Genomic DNA, 20902 nt, shown 5'->3' with positions numbered 1-20902 from the left:
GTGTCCTCATCTAAGTTCAGCTTTTTCTCACCTTTGTAATACAGCATTACCTTGGTTTCAGTGAATCTGCTGGGCAGTAGGTGTGATACCTTGAGAAAGAAATGAAAATGCTTAGTACACTGCAGCCTGGAAAAGATAAATAAAATGTGTAGAGGAAAAGTACATTTGTGTTTTGATATATATGTGCTACTGCACTTACTCTTTGTACATTTATTAATTAATCTTACATATGACTCGTTTAGCAAGATTTATAAATCAAAATTCTGGGAATAACCACAGCGTTGTGATGTGGGTGTGCACTGATCAGTTGATAGATTTTACTCTGCTACTCGTCTCCAGGTTACATTTGGTAACTAGGAAAAAATTATGAACATATTTTGAATTATTGCAGGATTGTTACGTCAATTATTTCATGATTCACTTACTTTGCACAGAGTGATTTACACTGACTTTTAAAAATCTTCAGTATGAGACTGCTCTAAAGCTCGTTATTTTGTTTGTGTGCTATATATTTTTTGTCCCTCTCTTTGCTACATATCATTTTTTTTTTCTTTTGAAATTTGTTGTTTTCTGTTGTGTTTTAAACTGAAAAGCAAGTGTCCGTGTACATCTTATAAAAGTAAATGAAAAAAAAATACTCAGGCCTCAACTGAGGTGATCTATTGATAAGGATTGATAAGAATACCTCTTCTCTGTTCAGGTGTATCATTTTGTCAGGCTTTGTTTTTTTGTAGAATCCTAAGGAATCAATTGGATCTTTTTCTTTCTTGCCATAGTCCAGACTGAAACACTACCGGAAAGAAAAGAGACATAGTGAAAAACTAACTACAAATTATTATAAAGATGACCTCTAAGCGCATAAACAGACATGTTTTCAGCATGAAGCATAGAGCAAACGATAGATCCTTTATGTTCACTTTATGAAATCTCTATCAGTGCTACTTGTAGTTAAATCCATGAACAAGTCAATCAACATCTGTTTATGCTATTATCCACAGTATTAAACACAACTGTCTTACTACCTAAATATTATGCCATTCTCAAGTGATACCATGCCACAAAAATATCACCCACCAAAACATCAAAGTTGGAGCTTTTCAGTTTGGAGTTGTCTTCTTCTGCATGCTCTTCGAGTAGTTTTTTAAGCTCTTTAAGGAATCCAGGAATGTTGCTCTTTCGAGAACAGTACAAAACAGATCATTTAGTTTTGAAAATGGACAATTCAAACCTTATGCTTAATGCTTCTCTTTCACTGATTCATATACAATTTACATTTACATCATAATATTATTGTTCACAGTCTCAGGAACTTTAAACTGTTACTTACTTTCAAGTCCCCCTTGTGAGTCTTCCTGTTAAAAACACTAAATGTTTTAGTGCCAAGGCACTGGTAAAGTTGTCGTGTTTGGATTCTCTTAATGAGCGTCTCAGCTTCTGACAAATCAGAAGGTTTTGATGGAGAATCGGCCGACTGGGAACCTTTTGATGGAGAACCTTTTAATGACTCTTGCACGATTTCCTGAAGAACATCATCTGTGGAGATATGGAGACCAACAAATGATAGTAAATAGAGTTTTTCCTGATATTTGAGGGAGGCCACAAAGTAATGAGGGCTGGTGGATTCTGACTGGCCAGACCATTTCTGTCCTGGGTCCCCTCTCAACTTTTCATTTCAGAGTAAAGAGATATTTCAATTTACATTTTAATTTTTTGCAAATTGTCATGATTGCCTGTTATCATTTATTTCCATACACCCAATTGTTTGTCAGGTGATCATTAAACTTGGTAAATTTATTTGGCAATAATTTTGAGGAATGAATGTCAGCTTTTACCATCTGCTCTAACAGTAACACTGATTCGATGGCTTATCTGATAAGACTGAACTCGTCCATATCATATGAACACTTTTTTAGGACTTCAGCATGCTCTTTAATGTGTCAGTCAGCAGCCGCTCCTTTTTATGAGACCCCAAAGGACTATTATGAGGGCCCATAATGCATGTCTTTTTTTTCTTAAGCAATACAGTGTACTGAAAGCAATACAGTGTAATGAAATACAAAACCAAAACAACTGTGCTGTAAATTTGCATGTTTTGTTCTTAAACGTAGGTGTGGAATAACACTGAACCTGTGAGGTGCAGGTAACTCTTCTCATCCATCACAGCCTCTGTGATTTTTTTGTCGATGCCTGGAATCTGAAACCCAGCTCTTTCAGCCTCTAAAAGGGCATCGACAATCCTGTAAAAAAATGGAAAAAAAAGAGAAACATAAAGCACTGATAAACCCTGGTTTATGAAACGAGATTTTAAGGGCCATTTTGACACATTCAACTCCGGAGTCACTATTTCAAAGCTCTTGTTCTTATGGACACAGTCTTTCTTATGGACATTATATCTAACTTATGGAAGAAATTTACTTCGTAATGTATTTAGGAGTGATGAATAAAAATGCATATATTGCAAGTCTACATAATTCATATAGATTAGAGTAACAACTATTGTTTTGCCAATATAAGTTCATATGTAGACATTAGGAATGTAATGATACCCCTAGCTCATGTTTTGATTTGATTCACAATGCCATGTTTAGAGTTCAATTCTTCAGCGATATTTTTAAGAAAATCAATTGAACAGTGTAGGGGTCGTCAGGCCGTAGAACATATTACCCATAATTCACTGCTTGACCGCATGGGTAATCTGTACCCATCTTCTCAGGTTTCACTGTAACGGTATTGGAACAGATACCGAATACAGTGATGACGCCATTTTCGCCATAAAACAGCGAAAAATTCCAAACTTTTTTCTCTCTTTCCAGTTCTCTTTCCAGCTCCGCAATTCTGCAACTCCCTAGCAGCGGCTCGCTCTAGCAGCAGCTTGCTAGCAGCGGGTGTCTCTTTTCTCTGCCGAAGAAAAGGACAAAGTAACAACGAAATGAGATATTTGTGCAGCCAAAGTTTAATGTACTTTCTCTCGCGCAGTTGCAACTTTAACTTCTCCCGGCTAGTTACACTGTAACGCACACAGTATTCGACGGAAGAAAAGGCGACCGGATCCCTTTTTATTTCTTTAAACGTCGATGAACTAAATAGAGAACCCTTAAAGATCATCGGACGAGTAACGGAGCCCCGAAGATCTTCAAGTGACAAGGAAAGGAACTTCTCCCTGGACCTGCGAATCGCACTGCTTATCAGGCCACCAAAGACACACCTTCGGTGGCCACGCAACAAATTATTCCAAGTAAGGCTGGCATCTGGGCAAACTGTAGTATTAAGATTATATGCAGTTAACGTGAAGGAAGTGTTGTTATTTGAATTCTTTTATGATTTTAATGCACACGGTATTTCATGTACAATGCGGTTTTTAGCCGTTTGCTATTTTCTTTTGGTCACAACTAATGAAGGATAGATCTGGCATGCGTTCTCTCTCTCTCTCTAACTCCCTTTTTCTGATTGCACACCTCCAGCATTGGGATTGCAGTGTGACTTAAGGGTTGGGTAGAGTTGTTGAGTTGTTGAGTTTAGGGCCTACTTACTTGAGACTAGCTCTCAAGTAAGACATTCTTTGGTCTCTCGCACACATGCGATTCTCGTTGCCACCCCCACTCTAGGTGGTGCCTAGCACACACGCTTGCGCACTAAATCCTCATACCACGCATACCTCTTGCTGTGCACATGCGCACAGCCTCTCTCCCTTGCTCCTCCCTCTCTCTTCAGTGCGCCTGCGCACAGCTTCTCTCCAAAGAACTCCTCCCTCTCTCTTCAGTGTGCAGCTGGGCACACGCCCACATACACGCACGCGCACTCTCTCTCACACACACACACACACACACACACACACACACACACTCACTCATCTCTGGTCTAACACTCATCCAGTCCTACACTGAATACCTGTGCATAGACTTATCACCATTTTGTTACCATTTACCCTTTGATCACTCTATTTGCTGCTGGTTATTGATTGTACCATATCAGTATTAGTTTGTCAAGTAGTATTGATTATGTTAATAAATAGTATCATTGACATAAACTGTTGTCCTGTCTGTTTCTGCCACAGTATTCACTGAATGCCAACCTCTGCCATCAAAGCACTCCCAATTACCTTCATCAACCTGGTTGTTCATGAGTGTTATGGATTTAGTAGTGTAATTGTAATACATTAGTACTGCAATACTCTCTAAGACTGTAGCACAGTGTTACAGCTAGTTTAATCTTAGTTGTATAATTAACAGAATATTGAACACCCAAACTAATGGTTAATAAATTATATGAGACTGATTTATGAGACCGATTTATAAATCCTATCACACCTACATCTTTTGGTGTCTCTGTGTTAGGATTGGAATTGCACCTACAACGGGTACTGGAATGAAAACAACAGATTTATTTTTGACGCATTAACAATGCTGAACTATTATTGTCTTTTTGTACCATTAAACCAAAAGTGTTGACAGCTTAACTCAGAAGAAATTCTTTTAAAGCTAGATTAAAATAAATAATCTTCAAACATAAAATAGTGTGAAATTGAATGAGTCTGTCTGTATTACATTAATACGAAATTATGAAAATTGCACCTCAACACGCAACACTCAATGTAGACACAAGTTAATGAGTTAAGATACTGTCACAAACACTACTGATACTGCTGCTTTTAAAACTTCAGCTATGCTTGTTCCTGTGTGCGTCTCAAAATGCGCTGAGTCAAGAGCAGAAAACTGAGAATGGTCTCATGTCTTTAGCAATAAACACTCCAATGGATCTGGTGCGCTTGCACATGTGAGGCAACGGGGTGCAAAACTGTTTTCAAGAGAAGTTTGGCCTTTAAGCACTTTCTTTCTCACAGCTCCTGGCTGGAGTTTGTCATTGTGGTGGTGCTGTAGATGCTGTATCGTATACGTGGTATCAGCAGTGGTGTAGCTGATAGTTTTTCTACAGTGTTTGCATACCACCTTCGTTTTGTCAGTTAATTTGTCACCACTCTCCTGTTGAATGGCTAGGAAGCCAAAAGCCTGCCACTCTGCTGATTTAAAGGTGGAGGACACATCCTCGATTTCTATCTCAGCTCCAGCCATGATCATTACTTTTCACGCTGACACTGTTATTCTGTCACTGAAACCTCTTTTTTCTGTCTATGACTGAAACATGTAAAACGTGAGGCCTTGATTGGAATGCCAGAAGTGTGACGTATGACTACACTGGTAGCACAATAATGATACAGGTGACTACTTTCATTTAATATATTCATTTACTACCCTTGAACAAATTACCAGCAACTTATATGATGGGTACCATCACATTTTTGCACCGCTATGTATCATGCTACGATGAATCGTTACACCCCTAGTAGACATATCAAGTGTCATGCAATAGGTAGAAGGGGGTTTAGATAGAAATTTTAAATATTAAGTTCAAGATAAATCTATTTACCTCACAGTTAAAGCAAGCTATTTCATAAATTTGAGTCAGGTAAAGACTGATAAAGGCCATATAGCAGTTTGATGCATGTACAGACTGTTGTGTCCTGAAAGTAATCCTAAAGTATGACTAATTGTACACAGTTATTTCAGACATTTCTGAGTAAACAGCATAAAATGCAATACAGTAACACATTCCCAGCAACATTACACAATAAGTAGAAGTCTACTGCTTCTAAAATCTGTAATAACAAAAGTTCAACAGTACTATTATTACACTGTTTCACATATTCATTACACTGTTCAAATCACACTTAATATTCATTTACAAAACATTTAGGGCAAGTCACTTAAAATGTATCTCACATTTGTTCAACAAGCTTCTTAACTGGGTGTTGGTAGGCACTGCTGTGGAGACTGTGGCGGGCATGGAAGAGCTCATACATGTTCCTTGCTTCCTACAGAGATGGTAAACAAATTTATAAAAATGAACACAGAGATTTTATTTCATGTGTTGTTATTCTGAGTGACATCATTTTACATCATCACCTTGTCTCTCATGCAGATCTGGTCGTCACAAACTCTAGCAAACATCATGTAGCGCTCGTGATCAAAGTTGCATTTCATGCCCAGGTGGTGGCAGTCCCTATGAAGAGAACAGTCAGATAGCTGTGGGAACCAAATTATGACAATGATTCTTACCACTGTCAATCTCTACTAGTTGTACTAGTTACTCTGCAGGAGAACAAGAAGACAACACAAGTTCAAAGGCTGAGAGGAATGAAAACTAGAAAATTCCATAAAATAATGATGATTAGTACCTGTAAAACAATGGGCAAACATTGCACACAAACCGAACTGCACACAAACTGAGAACAAACAGTGTAGCTAAACACCACTCCTACTCCTCCAGCGATGGAATGAGCAGTGTGTTTCAGGCAGCGTTCCCTGTTTCGGAAACTGCCAAAACCAAGTCACGTGGGAAAGACAAAATGTCATAGTGTGCCATGAATAATGCTGAAATGTGTAAAGACTATGCAAGTCAAGGCACCACAATCTGACAATGTCACACTCTCAGACATTATATCCTCAGTGGGTGGCCACTGTCTTTTCCTGTCAAGACATGGAATCTGTTTTTCTTTTGTTGTTTGTTTGTTTTTGCAATTTATTTATTAAAATTTGTCTTATACTCATGTTTAGCTGGGGTTCATATGTCACTTTAATTAATGTCGTTGTTATCAAGAAGAAAGCAAGTAAACTGTCAGGGCTTTACAAGGGTGTGTATACAAACACACTTGCCCACCATAAAATCCCTTTCAGTGACACCCAATAACCCTATCTTCTCTATTTTTAAACGGTTAGTTTATCTCAGTCTCTGTTCCATATAGCTCAAAGCCTTTCTAGAGACATTTATAAAGTGTGTTAATAATTTTACATGTGACTGATAATACAGAAACTGATGCAAAATTGAATCTCACCTGCTGAGGTAATCCATCTTGTCTACATCAATACCAGTTCTCTTGTTGGCCACGATCTCATATAAGAATGGTTTATCTGAACGTGTTCCAGCCTTAGAAAATGAAAAATGAGAATTTATTTTAACAAGGACACATAATGTCCAGAGAGCACCCTATTGTTCATAGCTGTAGAGAAAAAAATGCTGTCTAACCCTCAGTGTATGATCATCCCCTGTGCTGCTATTCAGCTTTCAGGGTCACCAGCCTACTACTCACCAATCTGATCACTCTTTTAGTTAATTACCACATACACCTGCTGTCTGTTAATTAGGCCTGCTTTCAGTTTGTATAATACCCCAGTCTTTCTTTCTAACTGGTTAGTCTTTACCTTGACTTTTGGTTTGCTTGGTTAGTTAGAGTGCCTTCGTTAAGCTTACTGGTTGAAAGTGTTCCTGAACCAAGTTCCTGAGTTGGAACAGAGTCTGTTCCTCGTTCTGACAAACCCTGTTAATGAGTTAAAGAAACGTAGCCTGTATCTAGTGCTGTTCCTCTGTTCCTGAACCTTCTGACCTGTTTTCCTTCCATTCTGTTCACCTGCTCTGAATCTTCATTAAGGTTTTGTGCATGCAGCCAATTTCCTGACTCCACCCTCACATAAAGCTGTTGACGAATATTTTAATACAGTCAAATCCTCCACTCTGAACCAATGCTCTGGCAGGAAATCCTGAAAGCTGTTCTCTAAATTCAGGTGGTTAGATTTATACCAGTGTAAAATAAAACAAAAACACCTGTCATACCAAAAGATAAGTTCCAAGTCATCTATGACACCTGAAAGTCAACATACAGAGTCAAGTCCCCAGCTTTTTCAATGCACCAGAATGGACAAACATGAAAATAACAACAACAAAAACTGAATGGAATCTGGATCATTTGCAGATGGCCTTTGCTTTTTGGGATAAAGAGGACAAAAGAAAGTGAAACTACATAACAGGAGTGTTCCTCATGTCCTGGCAGCACTGTATCAAAGCAGGAGAAGACAACCCTGCCATGCTTTGGGATGACCGTTAGGATAAACTAGGGACACCGTGTATGACGAGAAGACAATTTGAAAAACCTCTGAACATTCAGCACCATGGACATTGGTCAGCAGGTCAGGTGTTCATCTCACAGAATTTGAGACCAACAATCACAGTTAAAAACTGTAAGCAGCACACAACTTACCCCTGTGCATAAATAAACTGAGGAGCTTTTATAACATCTAAACTTATCAACTCATACATTCCAATGCATCACCTAGCAGAACATAGGCATGTTCATAACAGACCTTAACAATGGAGCAAAATAATCTTTAAATTTTATCTGTCAAAAAGCTTTAGTGATCTAAAAACTTTAGATTTGCACAAAGGCCAACCAGAAAAAACAGACTGGCCTATGTATTCAATACATGAATATTACATGTTTCGTTTGGCTACCTAGCTGGGCTGCTGAGGGTGCTTTGCTTAGGGGGGTTTGATATGAATTATGACCCCATTTCACCATAACGTTTGCACTGACATAAATAACAGAGAATCTTTAAGTAAGAGGAGACATCCGTGGCCTAAAGGTTCGAGGAGCGGGCTTGGGACCAAACAGGAAAAAATATGGGCGGGGGAGTGAGCATCCACGGCTGAATAACTTGCATAATTTAAAATACACACGCACATAATTGTACTGACAAAACCTGAATTCTATAAATGTTTTGTAAACTGTCACTTGAATGACAAGATTGCTTTAGTATTATGTGTATATTTAGTTTAGTGAGGCCAGAAACCTTAGTAAACACTAAACATGTTGACCTTGTTTTGTGACATAGTCCTCTACTGTAGGCCAGCGATTTAGTGGAGTATTGTGTCAAGTGAAGACAGTCTCAAATCTGAGGAGCATTGTCATAGCTGGTTTTTCAGTTACTCTTGGGCAAAGGCATGTGGTGTGAAAGTGACTGTACATTTAAAACAAACCGAACGACCAAAATGAAATGCAACAATGTTTTGCCATTTCTGATTACACAATGTAGAACATATACTTCATATGAAACCATTTAGGAACAAGTAGAAATGACAAGGGAGAGGCATAATATTTCGAACAAAGAAATAGAAAAATTTATAGGGATGAAACAGGAAAATAAGAAAGAAATAGAATGAAAAATTACTGTCCACCTTATCTTCAGAGTTTTGACTTTCACATTTCTCTACGTTGTCACAGGGTTTAATCGTCCCAATAAGCTCTATCATCCTCTTCATGGTGTCCTTAGTGCTGCCATGCTCTTCCATTTGACCTTGAACACCTCTCATTTGCATCAGTGTCTGAAATATCTTGACCAGTGCCTCAGTATGCTGTCTCAGGAAGATGCAGAAACAATCACAGACAGTCACAGAGTCTTCCCTTCTCAGTATTACTGACAATCTAAACATTATAGCAGGGGGCACTTAGGACCCTGTGAAAAGCACCAGGTCAGTACACGTATTAAACCAACTGTTCTAAAGCCATAAAAGAGATGGGGGAAATAAGATTCCAGATTCTTCTCAATTCACCTGGGAAATTCACCCTTTAGATAATCAGGTTTATAAAAATCCTCACAAATGTTTTTTCCCTTGGATTTCTTGATCTTTCAGCCGAAAAAAAAAAAACTTTTTCTTTCATTTTCTGGAATAAATGTAATGGACTCAAATCTGCATTTTGTCACATCTGTGTTACAGCCCCACATGGATCCAAACCTATCTGCACACATATTCAGCACGCTACTGATTGATTATTGGTTCACTGGACTTATTAGTTAGTAAATACTAACATCTGTTCCTTATTGTCTCTATGTATTGATATTCCTTGTTTGTCATTGTATCTTTGTGAAGTCTCACAGTCTACTGTGCTACTGCTGGTCTGTTTTTCTTGTTAACGATTTCCCTTACCAACCTCTTTTTTATTTAGCCCATTTTTTGCTTAGCCTCCGATATTCTGTTTTACATTGTTGTTTGACCCCTGTCTTTTTGTGACTACAGTTAAGCCTACTATCTACTACTCTGTTCACCAGCAACTTGACCACTTCCTGTTTAGACCTTAGTATCAAGCACAGATGTGAATGAATTCAAGTCTCCCTGTCCTATGATACATTATATCATGTCAGCAGAATAGGGCAGATGAACTCATGACCACATAAAATGACTTTTCACACTTGCTTCAAAACAGCTGGAAGGCTTTTGGTGTAAAAAATAATACAATCTGACTAAATAGCATCCAGCATGCAGAGCATGTATATTTACTTCACATGAATTAATGTATTGTTGTTGTTGTTGTTTCTTTTTTGGTTGTATTCAGTATATTAAGACTAATTTTCAGATTAAAATGCTGCTATGTACCTCAGGTTTGGTGGGATGTGATACATTTGCCCCCCCTCCTTGATTCGTGATGTCATCTTTGGGAAGGGGTTCACTGTTCCTGATGAGCTGTTTTATCTCCTCCAAGTCCTTTAGTTTAATCCCAGGGCCTGTGTCTTTACGGACATCTTCAGCATCAATCGTCTGAATCAGAGCTTCATATACCTTCACCAGTGCCTCAGTGTGCTGTCCCGGGTCAATGCACAGACAAGCATAAAACCATTTAACATACTGTTAAAGTCACCTGAAATATACATACTCTTAAAAAGCAAGGTAAAAGGCATTTGTCTTATGAAATGATCAATGTCCACACAGACACAAAGAAAGATTGCCTACCCTGTTGGTTGTGGGGCCAGGCGGGCTCTGTTTGCCTTTTATGAGAGCCTTGATGAATTTAAAATCATCATGTGTAAAACTGTAAACATCACGCATCAGCTTTTCTATTGTCCTCGTCTCTGTTGTCTCCTTTGTGTTCTCATCAAGCAGGGCCTCAAACATTTTCACTGATTGTTCTTCATGCTTTGTCAGAAAGATATGGAAAAACATATTCATAGAGTACAGGAAATATTCATGACATCTAAACACACTACACACTCACTACACTTGCACCAGTACTATTGCAACTAATTGCAACTAATATTATTTTTTTATTGTGCCAGTATTTTCTGCTTTTCCATTGATATCTTATTATCATTAAATAATCAATTCATCAGTCAACTTTTCTTATCTTCTTATGTCTTATAACTTATTTTCTTATTATTAATTAATAAACACATGAACAAGCTCTGGAAGGGGGGGGGGGGGGGGGGCTCACAAACTCTTCTTCAAAACACATGTTCAAATTTAATGGTCCCATTTATGCTGTGGTTTAGAGTTCAGTTTGTCTCACATGAGGGACAATATGGGACTTAGTATCAGGTATGGTGTACATCTTGGATCCTTTGGTCATTTGTGCATTTCTGATTCAGAATGTGAAATAACTTTCAGTTTGCTTGATGCCAGTTACCTCATTCATTCTTTGGATTTGAAATTTGGAGGCCTGAGAATTACTGATAGTTATTGATAGAAGTATGAATGTTGACCACTATATTGCTTCTGATTGTTGCAAATATACATTGCCCATGTATATTAATGCACCATCACTAATCTATCAATTTGAATATCCTTCCTTTATTGTGGCTGTTATTTTTCATATTAGAGGAGGACGATGAGCCTCTTTTCATCCAATCAGCAATTACCTCTACAAGTAATGAATACTTCAGCTGCACCCCACTTGCCCCTGTCTATTCTCTGTCTGCTTTTCACCCATGTCCCATAACAGACATGAGAAGGTCTGACCAGTAATTCAGTGTGCAATAGAATTGTTAATATAGGTTTCTTTCTTTTCTTTTTTTTTTTTTTTTTTACTATAGTAACCTCATCCTAGCATTTGGATGCACCAGCATTTGGTTGAGGGAATTTTCCCCACACAAAAAATGACATTCTGACTACAGATTTAGTAAAATATGAAATGAATATAACAGTTTTGTTATTGTTGTTTCTAATTAAAAAAAAAAAAAAAAACAGTACCTCCCACTGTTTGCCAGCTTCCTTCATGAACATTTCAAAGACATGGGAAAATGGGCCATGACCTTAACACAGAAATGACATAATGATCAGTACAGTTATATTAATTATTCTGAAGAATTTTATATATATATATATATGTTCATTGACCACAATTTGGATTATGGTTTGGATTATGATTTGGATTTCGATAAAGAACTGCCTGCACCTGCATCCAGCCTCCCTCCCTGTTTGTTTGTTTGTTTGTTTGCTTGCTTGTTTTGAATGCATGTGTGCTAAGTTGCTTCTTATTTGACTGAGCTCATGAAATGAAAGGAATTTGAGTTTTGAAGAATAGGGACTAAAGGTGAGGTTTTGCCTGCAGGTTTACAACACAGTCTGTCAGTCTATATTACTGAGAGTAATTGGTTGTCTGAGTGAACAGACTCTTCTCTTGAACAGGAATGTGTGAGATGATCTCAGATAAATCATTAAGTCCATGCTCACCACAGAAAGTACACGGTTTAATAAAACATATTGATCTTGATCATACAACACATACACTACAAACACTATCTTACTTATCAAGACTGTGATCAGTGCTCACATGCAGCTCATAATCAGTACAGTGTGAATTCAGAGACATATTCACACATAAAATACTAATTAATGACATGAACAGTGGGGGGGAAAGCAGTTATAACACAGTTTAATAATTCTTTCTGCACTTGGTTTTTTTTTTTTTAGAAACTTTTCAGTACTCACCAAGGTCATGACACAAGCCAGCAATCTGCACACACAGCGCATCCTTCTCAGTAATTTCTGGTTTTGATTTGTCCTTTGATTTTAATTGATGCTCCTTTAGTATTTTGGTTAATTTTCCTGCGAGGTGACACACACTGACCACACACACAGATTCAGGGTCTAGTTGTTATTCTGCCCTTATCACTTCTTAATGTACACATGACCTCACAGGTGACCGTTTATTCTCAAATACAAGTAAGGTCATCTGGGGAAAAAAAGCTCCACATATTTTTTTGCTTGTTTGTTTGATTGTTTTTTGTTTTGTTTTGTTTTGTTTGTTTGTTTTTTAATTTTCACACTATTGTTAGGTGCATATGTTATGTCACTGAAGTTTTTGCAAATGCTGAGACTGTATCTTGTGACGTTATGTTGCAATCACACATATATAATGTTATTATTATGTCACACATATACAATACAATGTCATTTTATTGAATACACTTCTCTATTCTTATCTTTACGGATAGCCAGTTATGTGAGAGCATATAGTTTACGATTCTCCACCCACAACTCATACGAATGTGGAAAAAAAACTATAATCTATAATCCATCTGTAATCTATATATAAATATGTAATCCATCATTTAACCTGACAAACTACATGTCTAAAAACATCTGAACATAATCCAGGATACATGTGAGAATGTGCTGTACAAGGAGGTGTGGTTTTGGGATCATTTTACCCAATGGAATGTTCAAAGCGGTTGTGAGAAGCTCCTGGATACACAAAGTAGCCTCCTCCAAGCTGCTTAATGTTCCGCAGTCTCTGGAACTGTGGGGTGTCGATGATCTCAACAAAAAGAGGATGCATCTCAATGTGGCCATGGATTGGGTCATTGAAGATCTGTAAGAAAGAAAGTAGAAAGAAAGAAAGAACTGCTATTAATAGCAGTGTAGCTACCACAAATCAAAGGGTCATGAAAAGGCCCTTCTTTCTAAGCAGCCTATACTCTTATAATGTGTCCAGTAGAAAGCTAACTCTGGTCTACCAGACCATATTAACCAGTAACCTGTGTGCTGGGGAGGAAACCTCTACTCAAATGAATCTATTCAGAAGAGACACAGCAAGTGGACCCAGACGACCAGCTCACGACCAGCCCTTGAACCCTCCAGAGGCAGTGGTTCAAAGCAAAGAGAAACGGAGCACCTTTGCTATTAAGAGCAATGGACTACACCCTCTCCACACTGCAGTATGGACTCAGGAGAGATTTCATCCAATTACTCTTTATCATCCTCCCTACTGAAAGGTTTAGGACAACGTGATGTGGATGAAGTGCTCTTGATGTTTCAGTGTTTGTTTTATAAATTCTTAATATTTACATGACTGCACAGTCATATATTGCATTATCATGTACATACTGTGTTGTCATTATGTCGTTATGTCTTCATATTGTATTGTTTCCTCTTTCATAATCTGCAAAGACATAAAATGAATATCATCTTATCTGTAGAGACTTCTCTATAACTTCTCCTGGATTTCAGTGTCTGCTTTCTTCCCTCAGAATAAATGATTTTGCCCTTTGAGTTGTGGTGAGTTGAGTTAAATGAGATAATTTCTCCTTATCTTAGTCAGTGGGAGTTTTTCCTTGCCACTACTGCCTAAAGCCTACTCCCAGTTATAGATTAAATTTGGCCATTTGAATGGCCTGTCAGTGTCTGTGACTAGTTGAATTGTACTTATATAATATTCAGTTGTAGCATCCACACCTCAATGATCAATAATAAAAGTGTAAAACTGAGAGAGTTTCTTCATATCACTGTATTTGTTGATAATCTGTGTCTCCTCTTGGCGTGTTATATTAGCCTGTTTCAACTACAAGTACAGCACTCCTACAGTTCTGTATGTCTGTCTGTGTTGGATTGTGAACTGGTGTTTGTTTGTTTTTTCTTTTGATGGGGCTGGACCAATCAGATCTATCATGAGTGGTACCATAGTACACTACATACAATCTCAGCTGCATATTGCAACCTTATACTTCGTTCTTTGACCTTAACCTACCTCTGAGGTTTCCTGCCAAAACAGCCCGTCAAATGAGATAAGAGCATGCCACATTGCCACACTGCCATCTGACCGTGCATTTGTCTGTGGCATTGTACCACCTGACTGGAATGTGGATTCACCTGGTCAAATCTAGAGCCCAAACAGTGTTCTAGAAACAGCAGGATGGGAGTCAGACTCATCCTTAATGACAGTCTTTATTCACTGCCCCACACTGTGACCTCACGCCACATTCCCCTCAGCCAATTCACCCATCCCACTGTCCTCCACCATTCTCCACCTGCCCTTGTCATAAAACCTGTCCACTATCAGATCTGACGTAGCTGCTTGGTTGTAAAAGTTACTAATTACCACATTTTGTATTTTCCTTGTGTGTGTGTGTAAAACAGTTTCACTCTCTCTCTCGCTCTGCCAGTTGGTCACATACATCACAGTGTTTCTGTAAAAAGCTCTATTATAAAATCATCATAAAATCTCACATATTAGCTGTTTTAGCAGAAATGTATCGTACATTGTATTCAATATCTATATTTATATTATCTTTATGTTGGTTTTCAAAGAGCTTGTTCTGTTCTCAAATAGCCAACTTTACAAAGACTACTTTGAATTTCAGCGATTAACAATCAACATTAAGCATGTTTTCAGAAGAAAGTGAATATTGAATTTAGTGAACAAGATACAGCACAGTGCAAATTGGAGGTTGTTATAAACTTATGCTAATGTACAGGTAATTTGCCCATTTGAATAGACAGACACACTTAATTATCAGAGCAATTGTGAATAAATTTCCTAGATTTAAAAATAAAAATCACAATCTAATAAAATCAGTTAATCAGCAACAGTAACAATTAGAGAACATCTGTTGTAGAACACTTAGGACACACACACACACACACACACACACACACACAAAGAGTTTGAGAGTTTTTTTTTCGTTAATTTTGTTTCTAGAGTTTTTTTACTACAAAAAGTTCATTTATGTCCCCTTCATTTCCCTGTCCACCATCCTTGTTTCTCCTGTTTTCCTCCATGAAAATGATTTTAACATAAACACACACAAATAATGCTTATGTATGAATTTTAACACTATTCAGTGAGAAGATCCATACAGAAGAATATGATCATTTATTTTCTTTCAAATTATTCCACATTTTCTTCTCCTTTTTTTGTTTTTCTTCCATATTCCTGATGTTTACTCTCTCAGAGTTTGACAGCCCACCAAAGAGGTCTGGGTTTAGACTAAACTTAATGCAGAGTTTGATCACAGTTATATATGCTCACCAGCAGAGCCCTGGGATGAGAGATGACTGGTAATGAAAACTGGAAAGGCTTCTCGTAATATGATAATGATGATGAAGTAAACATTCTGCTCAGGAAGATGCCCGAGTTCTTGATCTTTGTCATTGTCTCACATTGCTAATATGTCTCAATATCACTCTACTCTGGTCTCAAAACAGCCTTATTGTCATTTTCACTTTCATTCCATCTTTCATTGTGACAAACAGTACATAGATAGAAAGGCAGCCATAAGTACACATGAGCAGTGAATCCAGCAACAGACCAATGACAGACTTTCATTGCTCGTAAATAATCTCCCTGCTTACCTCCACCGTCTGTCAGTCCAGAAAGGTAAGAAATGTTTTTCCCCTGGTTTATAGTCCAATATGTGCTATAATTACATTATAATTACTCTGTGTGGTCATATATTTTTTTTATTGTAGTGCCATAAAGACATTAAATGCAGAAGTCAACAACCTGTTCTCTATCAGCAACCACTCTGAAACAAGTTACATGCATGTGAAGGAAATTCAGCAGATGTATTTTTCATTGGTCCTACAGTGACAGACCCTGTTGACTGTAGGGATCTCAGCCTGTTTTAGGCTGCAGAAGATTTAGATGATCTCAAAATGTCCATATCTGTCCTTATGAACATATGTGTGTGACTTTAGAAGAGTGAAACTGAACATTTAAACTTTCTTTGTCCAAAATACTAAACAGACAGAAAAACAGCCATCAATAAACATGAACAGTGAACACAACAGTAAGTCAGTCTCAGTCACTCCATGACTACCAAGACTATCTGTCAATCAAGAGAGGAAAGGAATGTTTTTCCCCTTCTTTACATCACACACGGCCACTATAGATGTAATTCACTCATTTAAATGGACAGAAACCGTTAATTATCAGTGCAAATATGAATAACTATGATAGATAAAATATGAGTAATATTAAATAAAGTCAGTGAATCAACAACAGTAATAATTAAACAACATCTGTTGCTACTAAGGGCAATGATCAGTGCCAGAGCACGCACACACACACACACACATACACACACACACACACAGACACACACACACATACACACACACACACACACATATTCTTCAGAGTAATTAATAAAACTGTATTGATCATTATGTCATTTCTCTGTTAAGGTCATGGCCCATTTTCCCATGTCTTTGAAATGTTCATGAAGGAAGCTGGCAAACAGTGAGAGGTACTGTTTTTTTGTTGTTGCTTTTTTAAATTTGAGACAACAACAAAGTGATTATATGTATTTTATATTTGACTAAATCTGTATGTGAAATATTCATGTTTCTTACCTTCATTTCCCTGCGCTCCATCCTTTCTCCTCCTGTTATAATTTTAACATAAACATAAATAATGCATATGCATGAATTTTAACACTATTCAGTGAAATAAAATCCTCACAGGAAAAAAAAGATTATTAATAATTTTCTTTCAAATTATACAACCTTTGCTTCTTCCTATTTTTATTTCACTTCCAAGTTCCTGATGTTTACTCTCTCAGAGTTTGACAGCCCATCAAAGAGGTCTGGGTTAGACTAAACTTAATGCAGAGTCTGATCACAGTTATATATGCTCACCAGCAGAGCCCTGGGATGAGAGATGATTGGTAATGCAGACTGGGAAGGCTTCTCATAGATGTGATATTGGTAATATAATAAATGTTCTGTCAGGACGATGGAGTTAATGATTAAACCGTGTCATTGCCTTGAATTGCTGACATGTTTTAAATAGCTCTCCACTCTGGCCTCAAAACAACAGGGTTTTCATGTTCTGTCTCTACATCTCCACAGGCAGGTTTGGGTCTCGTTCTTGCTTTGGTGCTGTGCTGTCTACCTTACAGCTGTTTGGATGTCAGATGGGCTGTGTTAGAAGAGTGAAACTGAACATTTAAACTTTCTTTGACCAAAATACTAAACAGACAGAAAAACAGCCATCAATAAACATGAACAGTGAACACAACAGTAAGTCAGTCTCAGTCACTCCATGACTACCAAGACTATCTGTCAATCAAGAGAGGAAAGGAATGTTCCTCCCCTTCTTTATCACACACAATCTGACAGGTGTTCTAATGACTTTATAATGTCTTTACACAGTCATATAAAAAGATTCAGTGCTAACAACCAGTTCTGACACAGCAGTATCTGACCAGCCACTACTCTGAAACGAGTTATATACACATGATGGAAATTCGCCAAATGTATTTAACACTGGGCCCACAGGGACAGGCCCTGTTAACTGTCTGCACCTCAACCTATTTTCGGTAGTTTAAGCTAACTCAAAATGTACATATCTGTCCTTGAACATATGTGTCTGACTTTTGATTATGAAGTAAACATGCACTACTTTATATCTCGGTTAAAAATTAGCCTTCCTGCACATGTTCAGTTGGACCAACCTCACCTCACCTTAAACAAGGCATCAGGAGAGAAGCATAGACGTTAAGGAACTGCTGTTTCACACCCACGTATGTGTTCAGTTGTCCACCAATATGATCACTGGCCATGGTCTCAGTGTGATCTTCTTAACCAGCTTTGCCACTTTTTCTTCTCCCCTGACTGTTTGCCAGGTAGACCACTGTTTACCTTTTGTTTGCTTGTTTGTTTGTTTGTTTGTTTGTGTTTGCTCTTGTTTTTGTTTGTTTGTTTTTTTGTTTACAGATAAACAAGAGGAGCATGCTGATAAGACCTGAGATGAAAGCAGTATGATGTGTTTGATAGAGATCTCCACTCATCTCTCCTGTGTGTTAGGGTGCAACCGTAGTATAAAAAAAACTGAATGCCCTCACGCCCTGGCTCTCTCTTTCCCCCTCTGCTGGCCGTTTTATGTTGGGTTTGTGTTACTTCCTGGTTTCTGTTACTTCCCCATTTTAGTTTGATCATTAGTTGTACCTGAGTTTGTTAATGGAGTCCTGTTCTGCTCTGTATCCCCCTACTTTTCCCTGGTTTCTTTGTGTAGAGTGTGTTGTGTGTTGTGTTTCCCTGAAGTTTGAATCCTGAAACCTGTAAGTTTTCAGAAGTCTTTTGTTCATCCTGTTCATTTCAAATCAAATGAAGCAAACCTGCACATGCATCCTGAACTTTCTCTTATCTGGGTTTTATTATTTTACACTCGAGCTGTCGTATGTACAAGCCTGTATAGGTATGTCTGGACTCTGAGTATTAAACTGACCTGAGGTTAAATACTAAAATAAAAAGAATGGTACTTACCAGAGTTGAGTTGCCAGGAGAGAGAGAAAAGAGCAGGTTGGATTTTGGCCTATGAAGAATAAACCAATCTGGCAGAGTATACTACTGTGAAAGAATGAACAATGCTATACTTCAGAGGAACTGGTTTGTCTTCCTAGCTCTGCTGCCTCTCAATAAAGATTAGAACATAAGGGACAGTGTTTCATGTTTCTACATCACATTGTTTTGTCCCTCCCTCTCTCCCTTAGTGACAGCTCCCAGCAACAAAGAGAAAACAGGTTCAGAGCAAATAATCTGAATGGTCAGGTGAGAGCTGAATACAGTGGAAAAGAAACACCTCAGCACACGCAAATTAAAATATTCAAATATTGACACACTGTCCTGTTCTGTGAATGTCCTGTTCTGTAAAATGTCAATGTAGTACCTCTTTTTCTAATATTCAGTCATCATCATCGTCCTGTTTCTATACACTTACTATTAGCTTGCTGTCCTGAGGCTGGGGTTACTAATTATGGTCAGCGTAGGACATACAAGAACATGAGCTCTTCCACATTTTTTTTACTGAGCATTTTTGTTAAACTTAAGGGTAACAGTGTCACATGGTGACCAATCAGAATCACTCGTTTGCATAATACCACATATCACAGAGACTTGATGGAAGTGCAGAAGATGGTGGAATACGAGTGCAGTGTTTTCCAGTGTGAGGGACTCACATCCTATATTTTCCAGAGGTGGACAAAGTACATAACCCCATTACTTAAGTCAAAGTATAGATACTCCTGGTCAAATATTACTCTAATACAAGCGAAAGTTGTTCAGTCAAATTTTTGCTTGAGTTAAAGTACTGGAGTATTCGCTTTTAAAAATACATAACTATTCAAAAGTACATTTTCTTTTTAATGTCAGCACACAGTTGTATAGTGGCCACAATGCATTTCCAAAACCTAATGACTTTGAAACAACCTACTGAATGCACTGACTTGCTTGTAGAACCTGTAGAATAAAATGCTTGTGGAATATGCTACAAAGCCTATACGACTGATTCGGCAAAAGGACAGCCACTGCCATTTTCATTATTTTTATTTAGCAGTTAGTTTTCTGTCCTGAGACTGGACTATGGGATAAGGCATCTTAGGGGTTTGACAGAGGCTTTCTGACTGTTGGACCAAAGAATGTTAGTTCAAAGTTATATCAAAGAATTTGGTCTTTCAATTTTGATTGGGGTAAATTTATCAGAAAAGGCCTATATGTATATTTCCTTCAGAAATCGCTGGCCATAACCACTTTAAAGTCATTTCTGCTTCCTTTTCTCACCCTGTAGAAGGATACCAACACCCCTAATATTCAACGCAAAATTATGCCCCGTCATGCAGTGGTAAGGAGAGGTGAGCCAGGTGACCATTTCAGCCCTGAGAGGGGCACTTTGTTTTAACAAACTGAGTTGCAACAACACACGTATGTGCCAAAGGTGCTGGAGCAATGGGACCAGAGCGTGATGGTGCTGGTGTGAAGATGCTCCGTGAAACGCTGTTAGTCGCTGTCTCCAGTGGTTCAGCGACAGCCTAAGCCTGTGGTAGGCGATTACGGTCTGGTCCACTCTACTCAACCGGTGGCGGTCATCTCCAGTGGCACAACACAGTCTGGGGGAACAGGGCGGAGGTTTTACTCAACACTGCCACAGCACACTCTGCTTTCCCACCCCAGGACTACTGCCTCTGTCTTACAGCTGATAGGCTCCCATGAGCTGCAGTCTTACAGCTGATAGGCTCCCATGAGC

General features: G+C 38.2%; 1 protein-coding gene across 1 annotated transcript; it reads right to left on the bottom strand.

The window, feature by feature from the left end:
* Positions 1-111: 111 nt before the first annotated feature.
* LOC115825438 (deoxynucleoside triphosphate triphosphohydrolase SAMHD1-like) lies at positions 112-14719 on the bottom strand. The gene is made up of 15 exons (XM_030789271.1): positions 14627-14719; positions 13311-13471; positions 12589-12722; positions 11848-11909; positions 10615-10797; positions 10261-10464; positions 9064-9240; positions 6890-6981; positions 5961-6057; positions 5778-5869; positions 2128-2237; positions 1328-1533; positions 1075-1173; positions 686-790; positions 112-126 (listed from the first exon to the last, which is right to left on the bottom strand). The coding sequence occupies exons 1-15, from the start codon at positions 14717-14719 to the stop codon at positions 112-114; spliced, it is 1830 nt and encodes a 609-aa protein (XP_030645131.1).
* Between the last annotated feature and the right edge of the window lie 6183 nt (positions 14720-20902).

The sequence above is a fragment of the Chanos chanos genome, chromosome 12, assembly GCF_902362185.1.
Source record: "Chanos chanos chromosome 12, fChaCha1.1, whole genome shotgun sequence".
Lineage (NCBI taxonomy): Eukaryota > Metazoa > Chordata > Actinopteri > Gonorynchiformes > Chanidae > Chanos > Chanos chanos.
The sequence above is the reverse complement of the archived record's forward strand: the minus strand, read 5'-3'. Positions and strand labels throughout refer to the sequence as shown.